This window comes from Prunus persica, chromosome G1 (genome assembly GCF_000346465.2).
Source record: "Prunus persica cultivar Lovell chromosome G1, Prunus_persica_NCBIv2, whole genome shotgun sequence".
Classification (NCBI taxonomy): domain Eukaryota; kingdom Viridiplantae; phylum Streptophyta; class Magnoliopsida; order Rosales; family Rosaceae; genus Prunus; species Prunus persica.
In genome coordinates, this window is record NC_034009.1 from 35,143,332 (window position 1) to 35,155,343 (window position 12,012).

General features: G+C 37.6%; 3 protein-coding genes across 5 annotated transcripts; all 3 read right to left on the reverse strand.

The window, feature by feature from the left end:
- On the reverse strand, nt 109-4,012 carry LOC18792290 (thiamine-repressible mitochondrial transport protein THI74). Its single transcript, XM_007222793.2, has 8 exons — nt 3,614-4,012; nt 2,802-3,197; nt 2,364-2,578; nt 1,829-1,899; nt 1,580-1,687; nt 974-1,091; nt 529-664; nt 109-380 (listed from the first exon to the last, which is right to left on the reverse strand). The coding sequence occupies exons 1-8, from the start codon at nt 3,692-3,694 to the stop codon at nt 315-317; spliced, it is 1,191 nt and encodes a 396-aa protein (XP_007222855.2). The 5' UTR covers nt 3,695-4,012; the 3' UTR covers nt 109-314.
- On the reverse strand, nt 4,865-5,541 carry LOC18789326 (B3 domain-containing protein At5g26805). The gene has a single exon (XM_007227148.2). It carries the CDS (start codon nt 5,410-5,412, stop codon nt 4,993-4,995), a length of 420 nt encoding a protein of 139 aa, XP_007227210.2. The 5' UTR covers nt 5,413-5,541; the 3' UTR covers nt 4,865-4,992.
- On the reverse strand, nt 5,619-9,876 carry LOC18793552 (probable monogalactosyldiacylglycerol synthase, chloroplastic). Of its 3 annotated transcripts, none has more exons than XM_007222243.2 (8): nt 8,936-9,876; nt 8,439-8,611; nt 7,617-7,778; nt 7,398-7,539; nt 6,729-6,953; nt 6,351-6,413; nt 6,193-6,267; nt 5,619-6,004 (listed from the first exon to the last, which is right to left on the reverse strand). In XM_007222243.2, exons 1-8 carry the CDS (start codon nt 9,476-9,478, stop codon nt 5,768-5,770), a joined length of 1,620 nt encoding a protein of 539 aa, XP_007222305.1. In that variant the 5' UTR covers nt 9,479-9,876; the 3' UTR covers nt 5,619-5,767. The 3 variants fall into 3 exon arrangements, with proteins under 3 accessions (XP_007222305.1, XP_020409838.1, XP_020409839.1); XM_020554249.1 differs by having other exon boundaries at nt 5,623-6,004; nt 8,439-8,625; nt 8,936-9,048; XM_020554250.1 differs by having other exon boundaries at nt 5,624-6,004; nt 8,439-8,552; nt 8,936-9,071.

Sequence of the window (12,012 nt, forward strand, 5' to 3'; positions counted from 1 at the left end):
GCCGTTCAAAATTTGTAATTTTTACATCAAAATTTACAATTCTTCTTATTGAAGTAGTGTTTCTTGATTTTCATCAGCCAGGTTAACGGAGACAAAAGAACATGAAAATCCACCCCAAAAAAAAAAAAATTATGAGAGAGAGAGAGACACCATCATACTTTAAGCATATGAAAATCTACCAAAAATCCCATGTTTAGTCTTTGTAGGTTGTATACAATACATGGGCAGCTGATGTTTTCCTATATCTTACGTATGCTATGTATATATTCAGTCTACGTGCAAACTAGGAACTTCTCTGAGCTTTCTATACATCACTATTTCAACTCTTCCTTTCTAGAAAACTTGTCTGAAAGGTTTGCCATCACAAAACCTGCAAAAACCTGAGTCCAATGGAAAGTAGTTAGTGTAAATTTTTACTGCAGAAAAACTAACTATATCGTTGGGAGCTACATCTCAAGGGTAAGTTTGACGGCAGAAGTTCGAGCCTTGTGTCACAATATGAATGACGCATAATATGAATACACATACCTGAATGCAACCAAAGATGTAGACTGCAGAAAAATGGCGGCCGTGAATTACCATGTCAGCTACCATAGCAAGGGGAATTGTCAAGGACATGCCCAACGTTGCAACCAATGGAGAAGTCCAAACCACAGAAAGTGCCCTGTCAAAGTTTTAGTTGATTTGATGTTAAAAACATTAGGCACAAGCATCTTGTAGCTCCATAGAAAAAACAAAAAACAAAAAAATAGCAGAAAGTACTGATAATACATTTGGCCACCACACAACAGACTCGAACCGACCTCTTAGAAGTTATCTATGAAAACCCAATCGTGCACCATTTATAAGAATACAAAGAATCCTTTTACAGGTGGACAGCAAGTAATAAATATAACAGAAATCATGGTTTGATGCTTTCATGTCCCTGTGGTGCCACATTGACCCCAATGTTTGTGAAGGCCATTTTACATACCAAAAATAATCTGAAAGAACACTCCCCATGAAGCCATTTAACAGCACAACTTCCCCAACAGATTTCGATTGTGGAAGCTCAAAAGAAGGTTTAATCCCGATGGCATTGAGCGGCCACACTGCATGGGAAAGCATTTCTGTGAGCAATACAACTCACACAGAATAACATGACACCCAAGAATATGCACTATCTTTTCGTTAGGAGCCCTTTCCATTTGAAAACTCCACATACAGAGCTTAAGAGACTGCAAAATATATTTACACTTCTCTTTCCAACTATCTTATGATTTCTCTGTTTTAATTTCCCTTTTTTTCTTGTAACAATCTTAAGATAACGTACTCAATTCTAACAACCTTCTTATAAAGAGACTTTTGTGCTGAAAAACACTAGAAATCATGATAGCAATCAAGCCAATTTTATTCTAGTGCGAAAATCATAAACAATGGCCCGAGATACAGTCCAACTTACATTATCTTTTGCAACCATTGATCTAGTTATCAAGTTTCGCCTGAAATCCATCATGGTATGCTAACATAGTCTAATTTAACATCAGAAGGTTGGAAGACGAAGAAAATAAATAGATCCTGTAATCATTATTCCACTCACCAAGCCACCACAGACCAAGCAGAGTAAAGAGACCAACGTATCCAAAGAGCTTCTGCACGTCAACCTTATCTCCTTCCTCTTCTGATCCAGCAAATTTCTTAAGTAACACTGCATGAATAAGACTAGAAACTTAATAATCACACAAAATTTCAAAAAATAATAAAACTGTATATCAGTTATATCAGTTGATGACTTATTTATTTGTAAAAGTTTTTAAGTAACACTGGATTTCTGAATGAAATGTATTACCTGTAAATAATCCATAAGATGCTGCTGAGAGAAGACCACAAATGTCTCCTGTTATAGAGTGCTTTCTAGTCCTTGGCAACAAGAACAATATAAAATTTCAAAAACGTTAGTGAAACGTGAGTAAAAAGAACAAATATTACCTTGAGTAAAGAACACAGAAATCTAAGAATTAGTAAAATATATTTATAACTAATACATAAAATAAAAAAATAAAACCATCTAAAATTTACATAACCTTCAAGATATCATTCTTATTGTATATTCCCCACCCACCCCACATCCTTACAGTGTGAAGGAAATGACTAAATTCCCCTCGAAAAAGCCAACCTTATGTCAATACAATTATTCTATAAGCTACAATTTTTCATGCGACCTAGAACCCAGGATGGAAACACAGTACAAGTTGATACTATGTGCACCCATAGAAGGGGGCAGATAGGAGGACTAAACTAAGGCATTCATGTTGACCGGAAAGAAATTAGAAAGCACAATAAAAAGCTATTACTACTAGCTGAAGCAACGATTAAAAACTTACTCAGAGATGCTCAGCAGTTCATCAGGTGCCCAAGTATTTCCAGCTGTGGTCATGGCAACACCAGCCATGCTGACAAAGACAGCAACTATCTTTGGAATACTTATGGAATCCTGACGAAGAAGAGCTCCAAAGAAAAGTGTAAAGAGCCCCGATGTAGAAGTTAGGACAGTTGTGCTAGCAACACTGGTATTTGCCAGCGCAGAGTTTGACAGATACTGCACCAGATCAAAGTAATTTCACAAAGTCACTTACCACTTTTAAAAGGGACCTTGATGAGATTGGCCCGACCATACAACTAATCCATGCATATGAAAACAAACCAAAAGATCCATCAAGATTAATGTTTCTATTAATGCAATTCCTCAAGCAATTTAAAATGCAAATCGAAGTCCAAAAAGGTGATATGAATAACAGGAGTGCCAAAATGTCTCATGTTACCTCTGTAAGAAACCATATTGGAGTAAGAATTAAGCCACATTTTGCAATTTCCCAGGGACTAAGCTGATCACTTCGTTCAAGCAAGTGAGACTCATCTTCTTCACTCTTAGCGATTAGAGGCCGCCCTTCTTCCGTATTGCTAAAATCTTTGTCAGTAACTGGGCAGCTTGTAACATCGGTTTCTGGACTCTGGTGCATTTCATTTATTATAAGTGGGATATCAAGCCCAACTGAAGTGCTCATGGCACTCTCATTGTTGTAGAAATTATCAACTAAATTTGGTTTCAGTAAGCTGCAGATCCAATGTTTCAAAGCTGCTATAGGTAGATAGACCACCATTAGAGACACCCCGAGATAAGTCAATGCAAACGGCTGTTTGTACTCGGTGAAAATTCTCTGCATGGAAAAACCAGTGCAAGTTAAAGTTTTCAAATCATAGAAATAGAAGAATGCACCCTTCAAATATCTGGTATAATGAGCCTAACAAAATAATGTACTGTTGACGAGAAATATAACTTCTTTTTTAGGAGAGAGAGACCTTTTTCCAAAAAAAAAAAATCCTGAAAGAAAATCAACCCATAGGAACCCCAAAAGAAAGATATAAATAGAACAGTGAGGACAGCAGTGATGTTTTTAAAGTGTAATTTTCTTTTCTTTCCCTATAAACAAACAGAGCGCAGATATTATTATGAGAACAGTAAATTATAACCAGCTAAACTACTGAAGTCAAAAACCAAACTTTGAAAAGAGAAGGAAAAAGAATCAAAACGTCAAAAAGAAAAGGAAACAAAGGGCTGTGAATGAACCCAAACCTGAGTAACCTCTGCAGAAGCGACCCATATGAAGACAACCGTGCCAATCAACCCCAAACCCGCGTTGTACTTCCAACCCATGACCAAAATCAGCACCAAGCCTCAAGAATTTTGGAATTTTGACCCAAAATACGAACTGGGTTAATCTCAATTTGGCTACAAAATCAACATCTTCACGAAAGCTCCACACGCAGCAAGACAATCCAACTTGTATCTTGTTCAAGGGTTTTGGGTTTCTTTGCTTTTAATTTTTTGGTACCAAAGGTTGGTTCTTTCGGCTGTTGCGTGACTTCGGAAGTTCCAAAGCGTGAGAGGCGAGAAAGATTTTTAACTTTTCCAGTTTTCTTGTTGAACGTGAATCAGTCAGCAGATGAGTCAATGAGAGTGACAGGTGGTACTGTATCGACTATACTTCCTTCAAGGTGGCAATCTGTAAAACTGGCGCGCTTTCCTGAAATGCTTATTTTAGTTATAAAAATATATTTTTGTTTTAAAATAAGGGTGATAATTTTCTCACTCTTCTTTTATCTACTTGTACTCTATTTTGTTTTTTTAATACTTTTTACTATGACCCAAAAAAAAAAAAAAGTAATCTATATATATAAAGCAAAAGGCAGAGAATGGTGAAACATTCAAAATACCAGAAAATGCCCTTTGTTAATTCAAACATTAAGAATTGAAATTATTAATTAAATGAGGATAATATGGTAAATTTATATTTTTTAATATTAAAAAAATTAAAATTAAAAACAAAATAAGATAACAGGTCCTACTTTTATGGAACATAACTATCCTGTTATCTTTTATTAATTCTAAAAATAAAATAAAAAAGAAAAAGAAAACCCAATTGGCACATGCGTGAGCATGTGTCAAGGGGCTAGTAGTTTATAAAGTTTTTGTACCAAATGGCACCTTTGGTCTCAGCAATTTTTCATTTCCATTCGTGTAGACTCAATTTCGGTATTTTTGGCGATGTAATTTACTTATTTATATGATTTTAATCTCAATCGGCAATCACTTTAGATTGAAACCGGAATGCAAAGTAGCTATCTATGCATTAGAAGTCTTATGTTCGAATATTTTTAATATCGCTTCTAGAAAATGAAATAAAAAATTAAAATCGGATATCTGTCGTGGTACCACGTAAATATTCTCATAAAATCAATTGGAGAAAACTGTGGATTTTCAACATATAAATTGGAATTTAGGGTTCTTGGTGAGAGAGCTTGTATATAATATATGGTACGTTATTCTTCATTTATAAGTCTCTATTCAAAGAACTATGAATACAGATCCTCTACTTGGATTCCAAGAACCCTACCTAAAAATAACATTACTTAAATCAATTACATTAGTAAGCAAATTAGGATATTTGACGTTTAATTTGTTTGCGAGAGCGGTCGTATGGATGATGCACTCGAAGGTGCAACCTTTTTCAAGACGCTAAAACAGAATTCAGATTCACCAGTTTTTTCGTAATAAATCCCAATCTGGTCACCAGCACCAAGTCCTCTGCGCGTAACAAAATCCCAACCCCATTCGCCTTCTAGCGTGGCATTAGCCTCTGGCTTGTAATCGTAAATGCGAAAATGAATTGCGTGTGTGGTGTTGGTGTCAACATCCTTAACCATGATCTTTGTGGAATCTGTTCTTACTCTTATGATCTTGTCTTTGTTCCAATGCCTCAATATATGTTCCTCCACGTCCTTCATGTCTAAATAGACGAAATGATTTACGACATCTAATGTCGTAAGCTCCTTCTTGACTTTCCACTTGCTCTGATCATCTTCTTGCGCCATTGAAGCAGTGAAAGCTATGGGGATGGAGAAAGTAGAAGAAGACTTGTGCAGGGCAACGCCTTTGTAAAGTATATATAAACACAATCAGCAAATTAATGGTCTTAAGAGACCATCATGCTGAGAGCCTGACATAGTATTTAATAGATGGGGGAAGATTTTACCGCCATTAAAGTGCTCGTGAAATCACAGGCATCACAGGCAGAGCAGAGCGAGGGAAATAGAGAACTTTTATTATTATTTATTATATTTGAAACACAATTATAACAAGGCAATGAAATGAGGAGGGCAGAAAAGCGTGTGCATCTTGCTGAATTAGAGGGACTAGTAAACAAAATTGGCTGGGGGGGAAATAGGGTTAAGTTGTACATGATAATTGAGGTACAAGGCTTCGTTGTCGAACCAGCTCGTGAAGATCATGAACAATCTTGAACACAGAATCAGGCCTCGCCAGCTTAATTGCATTTTCCGACATGGCCTTGAGCTCGTCAGCTTTTGGACCAAACCACTGAGCAACAATCTTTGCTATCTCTTTTGGAGATTTAGAATATTTCCCGCACCCGTTTTCAACAACATATGGTACATTCCCAACTTCCTATAAGAAGAAAAGGTCATTTACTATATTCGCCTGTGAGGGTATGCATTCTCATAACACAGTAGTACTGGGGAAAGCAGATGAGATTTTAACAAGAACCGTAATATGACTGGATAAGTAAAGGCATAGGCAGTGAAATTAAGTTATAGCTTTAACCTGCCTCAGGCACAAATTTAAATCATCATTACCTGTCCAGCAATGTAGTCATTCAGAATTATCGGGAGGCCTCTTATCATGGCTTCTGCAATAGTGCCTGGGCCCGCCTATTAAAAAGAAGTAGCAATTAAGTTGGTTGGTAATAAAATACAAAATACTGTAATGATTATTATGACTGTGACAAACTTACCTTTGTAATTATGCAATCACAAGCTCCCATGCATTCCTCCATTTTAGTAACAAACCCCTTCACCTATAATAACAATCAATTTCAGCTACTAACTTATGTATATAAATACATATAAGTTTAAGTATGTACATGCATTGGTATGTTAGGGTGGGTGATGTGTTCCTAAAGGCATGTCATGTTAGAATTGAATCACAAATGAACTTATAGAAGATTATTTTCGAGGCATTCAAATGGCATGCAGATCAATGCAGAAAACGTAAAAGAGGTGCCTCACCAAAAACCATTGGCAGAAAATAAACCTGTATGATGCAAATCTGAGAAGGCAAAACAATGACAAATGCTGTGCTTGGAGTTTCCCTTCATAAGGTATAAAAATACCTGGACAGGGATCTTCCAGTTGATTGAAAGCAATTTGTTTGCAAGCTTTTTGTTGCGACCACATATGACAAGGACCTGACCTACAGGCTCCCCAAGATTCTCGTCATATAATGCATCCCCAAGTGCCCGAGCTGTAGCCTCAATAGGACCCATTCCTTCTCCTCCTCCCATCAGCAACACAGCAGGAAGATCCTCCTCCATTCCTAATTCTCTCCGAAGTTCAGCCTACGGTTAAATAAATAAAGCATACCAAAGGTAGTCAACATTTATTTTAAACCCCCATCTACAACCATGGAATAAGTGCAATTGAGCTCCCCACCCTTAGATTCCCAGACCAACTATATCCTCCTTACCAGCTTTTTTCCAGACAAACAATTCTGTTTTGACCCAACAACAAAAGGGATTTCTTTTTCGTTTTCAACCTTACTTCAAAATTATAATCTCATGCATCATCTTTGGTCCTGATCATGCAATTTCAAGCATTACCATAACTTATAAAAGAGAAAATAATCAGCAAATCATCCAAACCCAACTGACAGCTTACAAGCACAGATTTCAATTTCAATCAACAGTCACTGGCCCTTTTACAGTCACACCAAATGTTGATTTTCATGCAACAAATTAGATCAAGTTTAAAGACATAGTTGATCAACAACAAAGGAAACCAACCTTCGGTCGCACAGGCTTGACAAAGGAAGGGCGTACGGGGAGGCCATAAACCTTGATTTGGGAAGGCTGGAGTCCAGCTTTCAATGCCCTCTTCGCAACTTCAGTTGTAGGACAATAACATCTTGTTACAAGCTTATGAAACCTGGACATGAAGACATACAGTATCAGAGCAATGCTGAGAAAAGGATATGATTAGTAGAGGCTTCGTGCAAAACAAACCATGTAGGATGGCAAGTGCTTAAATCTGTGACAACTGTGGTAAAAACTATTTTCTTCAATAGACCCCTTCCCCTTAAGACACGAAGTGGTACATGTTGCATCAGTGGGTGCACGCTGATAATAATATCCGGCTGGTATTTCATCAATCCTTTGGCAACCTCCCTGCAATACAAAACAGAATTAGAGGATTCGACAAGTCATACTGCCAAAAAGCTGTCTTTGAACCATAACTTGACAGGAAATAAAAAAGACTCTAAGATTAGGACAAAATTGGTCATTTCCTGTGTTTTGTAAGCCTATTAAATGTTTTCCTCATAAGGTTAAAATTTTCTAGGAAAGCATAAAATAAAGTCCTCAAAATGACCTTGCTATATAACTTTATAAGCTTAAAGTGCATAAGATACACGATTAAAATGTTGTAGATTCCCGCAAGCTATTTTGATCACCAAAACTTACAAAAAACCGCTGCTGCAAACACGAAAGTTCCAACCCACTATACATATTACTCTACATCAGGGGCGGAGCCACATGCAGGCCTGCCATGGCCGTGGCCCCCCAAAACTCCATGAAAATCCCATTATTTCTTAAGCATCAGCTACAATATTAGTTAAAAAATAACTCTACATAATCTTGAATTTATAGTACTGGCCCCCCACAGAATAACTTCTAGCTCCACCACTGCTCTACATAATCATTCAAAAGTTGAAAATGAGTAAAGTTAATAAATGGGTGCTCAACTTTTCCATGAAGATGCACAATTAACTGGCGGAAAACAGACTAGATGAATTACGACCATAAATCTTAAGCCAAACAAAGTCTTACCGAGCTATAAATGTAGAAGTTGCCGCAAAATTAGATTGATGCACCAGACGTGGAGCAGTCCCATAATATGTCATCTTCCATAATGGCCCATGTTTCACCAAGAAATTATAGCTCCTGGGAAGTTGATTAAATGGCCAAGGCGTATGATCCGACCATAAGTCAGTAACAAACACCTGCGACATGCACTCTTAACAATAAACACGATCAACAAATTTGTACTTAACCTATTTGCCCCTCAAGTGTTCTCTTGATGAAATTTTGTGGGAAAATATCGAAACTTAAATTTTAAAATCTCATATTTTATGGTGTTATGTTACTACATTTCTGCCCAACTGCCAGTCAACGTACATTGCATGTTCTCATGTCAACGATTCTAAATAGCTCTGGAAAACAAAAACTAAAAAAGCAATTTCCATTCTTCTCCCCACAAGTCAAGCAATCAAATACAATGTTTCATAATAAAGTTAAATTTGTTAGGACAATCCAAAATAACTGACCTGATATTCATCCCCAAATTCTTCATTAAACGCTGCCTTGATAGCTTCTGCAGAAGCTCGGTGACCGCCACCGGTGTCGCTCATCAAAATCAGCACCTTTTTGGGGCTCTCTGCCCCCACACCATTCAAAGCTATCCCATGATCGTTAGCACCACCCCCATCTTCTATCAAGACATTGTTATTGTCCCCAACACCATTATCCGATCCATTGTTATCCCCATAACCAGTCTGAACTGAAGCAAACCCAATTGGGAATTTGTCACAATGGAACCTAATTGCTCTATTAAACTCGGTCACAATTCTCCGAATGCTTGAACTGCCTCTACTGGTCAAACTCAGTGAAGCTGAAGCACCAACCTTGGGCTTTTTTGCAGAAACTGAACCCCCAAAGCCATCAAAGTACAAGAAATTAGATAAAAACGGAGAGTGCCCATCTGAGCCCTGGTTCTGAAACCTTGAACTGAAGGCAAAGCGACCCAATTGGGATACAAGGTCGTAGACAGGACTCGGTTCTTGGGTTGTTGTTATTGAAGGGCTATGCATGGTTGAACTTTGAGTTGCAGAGAGGTACTGATGAAATTGAAATGGTGATCAAACCATGGTGGTCAATTATTGTTGTGTTAGAGCAAATTGGGTTTGTCTAAAACGCCTGGAAAATAATAATAATACACAGAAGAGAACAAGTCATATATGAAGTAAGAAATAGAGACAAAGAGAAGAGAGGGTATGACGATATTTGGAGATTATGGCTGGGACTGAGAGGGATAGTGAAGTTAACAAAGGAAATCTTGGAGGGGGTTTGTAGCCACAGAGAGAGGATTTTGGTGAGCCCGCCCGCGTGTGAAGGAGAGAGTAGATTCTTGGTATATAGGCGCACAAAATGTGGTTTGTGCTTAAAATGGGGAAGACGATGGGCCACTTTAAGTTGGAAGAGGCTAGGTTTGGTTTGATTTATAGCCCAACCCAAGCTGGCGTTTGGTCTCAAGATAAGTGAATCCAACCATTGATGCATTGTACGTTTCAAATGAATTAATAATCAGTCGCACATTCGTGAGTCTTTGGATGGAAAATTTTCGACTATTGATGTGTTCCGAATCTCACATGCATAACAGTTTGGACTTTTTTGTTACAAGTTATAACTAGCAAGATGAATTTGTTGGGTTTCCACAACCTTTTCAAAGTCCCAAAGGATGCAATGAAGTGTGAACAACTTTATTTTATCATCCTAGTCAACAACCTAAAAATGCCTGTCATGTCAAATGTACTTGTAGTTAAGGTTTTGGGTCATAAAAAAGGACCAAACATGTGAGGTGCCTCGAGTTTTAGTCCCTCCACTAACTAGCTAGTCAACTAAGAAGTCAATGAACGCGTTTGCTACACCACATAAAACTATCGTGGCGTGGAATTGGACTTCAAAGCTATAGATGCTTAAATTATCCGCATGTTGGATTAAATTTGACACCCTTTTGGATTTTTGTTGGAGCATAAAGGGGAAAGAGCAACCATGTGACTTTCATGCAATTTAATTTTTGGGTGTAGAAACACAACTTTTCTAATGTGTGCAGCCCATGTGATGCGTATGCCATTGACTCACATGACCGTCCAGAAGCAACAGCCGTTTGGGTTTCACATTCACCGTCCAACTTGATGGATCAGAGCTGCGAAAAAAGAGAGAGACATAGAGACAACTTTGGGCCAACTTCTGATCCTAGTCCCAAACGAAGAGAATTATGCTTTAGGTGGCCCAAGAATGCAGGCTCAATCAATTGGGAGAAAACTTGAGACCCGAAGGTTTGTAGGCCCATTAGATGTTCTATTTTTTGGGTAATGAGAGAAAGCCCACACCCCTAAAGCCGAATCCGACCCAACATAATGGCGTCATCCTAATCCCCAAATTACTCGTATCACGAAAATTATGGTATTCTTTCGCTTATGATCATTTCAATTAAGAACGTCTGAGTTTACAGTATAAGTTTTTAACCAATACACCAACCATGCACGTTATGAAAAATCGTTTTAATAAATTCAAACATTATAATGATGGGAGAAAAAGAAAAAGAAAAAGCATTAAGGGTTGTGGGATTCCGTGGATGTTTGTACCTTTAAGCATGTTTGACAAAAATCGTGTTTAACGGATAGGCAGCAAACAAGTCTATCAATATGGCCCAAATTGGGTATGACATCAGAGGTGCATTTTGACATGTCAAGAGGCAACAAATTGGGGAGAAAATGGAGCATAAATGAATCTATAAGGTGGTCCAATTGTTTCTTACATTTGCAATGATTTTATGGGGCATGCCCTTTATGCAGAGGGATTTAGAATTTTTCTTCTTTCACAAAAGTGAAGCAGAGAGAGAGAGAGTGCTTATTGCTTTTGCAGAAAATGCTCTCATCACTCTCTCTCTCTCTCCCCATATGCTCAAATCCACTATCTTTAACAAAATTCAAAAGCTTATTAATTATACCAGAGCTAGCGAATGTCTTTGTTCAACTGTCAGAGAATATGTGCAACCCTAACCACTGAGAATGAGCTCACAATCATGGCTGTTTTTGCCTTATGTGGGCAGACTTTGAGAGTTGCTTGACTTTATTTATGTACCTTAAAGTAAAACCCTTTTTGGGATATCTTAAAAGGATATTTTCTGTCTCATGAATTTTTTAGGGCACAAAAACAGACCATATATTTACTGAATAATAATATACATTTTTTTTAAAAAAAAGCATGAGTGGTAAAACTTCGACATCAAAAACTTGGGATTGAAATCTACCCTCAACAAATCATGTGAGGGATTAGATTGATAAGAGAACACCAGCCCTCTCAAGTGTAACCCATTACCTAATATGTGCTTCTAGGGCCACAGATTAAGATCAACTTGGTGCTTGGACATGAACTTTTTTCATTTGAGCTTGACATAGCTTACGATGGCTTGCCTTTTTACAGAAGAAATTTGGTGACAAGCACTTAATCTCAGTTTCTCTAATCTCACTACTCATTTCTCATGAAGGTAATTAGTCACAATTTGTTAGATTCATTCATGTTCATGCTATTTAACTAAGGACTCCATGCAATGCAACTC

Coding starts and splice junctions, on each gene's coding strand:
- LOC18792290 (XM_007222793.2), bottom strand. CDS start 3,694: ATGGGTTGGAAGTACAACGCGGGTTTGGGGTTGATTGGCACGGTTGTC. Junction 2,579..2,801: donor CAATATGGTTTCTTACAGAG/GTAACATGAGAC, acceptor GATCTGGTGCAG/TATCTGTCAAACTCTGCGCT. Junction 665..973: donor GTTCTTTCAGATTATTTTTG/GTATGTAAAATG, acceptor AAACTTTGACAG/GGCACTTTCTGTGGTTTGGA.
- LOC18793552 (XM_007222243.2), bottom strand. CDS start 9,478: ATGCATAGCCCTTCAATAACAACAACCCAAGAACCGAGTCCTGTCTAC. Junction 8,612..8,935: donor AATTTGGGGATGAATATCAG/GTCAGTTATTTT, acceptor TGCATGTCGCAG/GTGTTTGTTACTGACTTATG. Junction 6,268..6,350: donor GTGATTGCATAATTACAAAG/GTAAGTTTGTCA, acceptor TCTTTTTAATAG/GCGGGCCCAGGCACTATTGC.
- LOC18789326 (XM_007227148.2), bottom strand. CDS start 5,412: ATGGCGCAAGAAGATGATCAGAGCAAGTGGAAAGTCAAGAAGGAGCTT.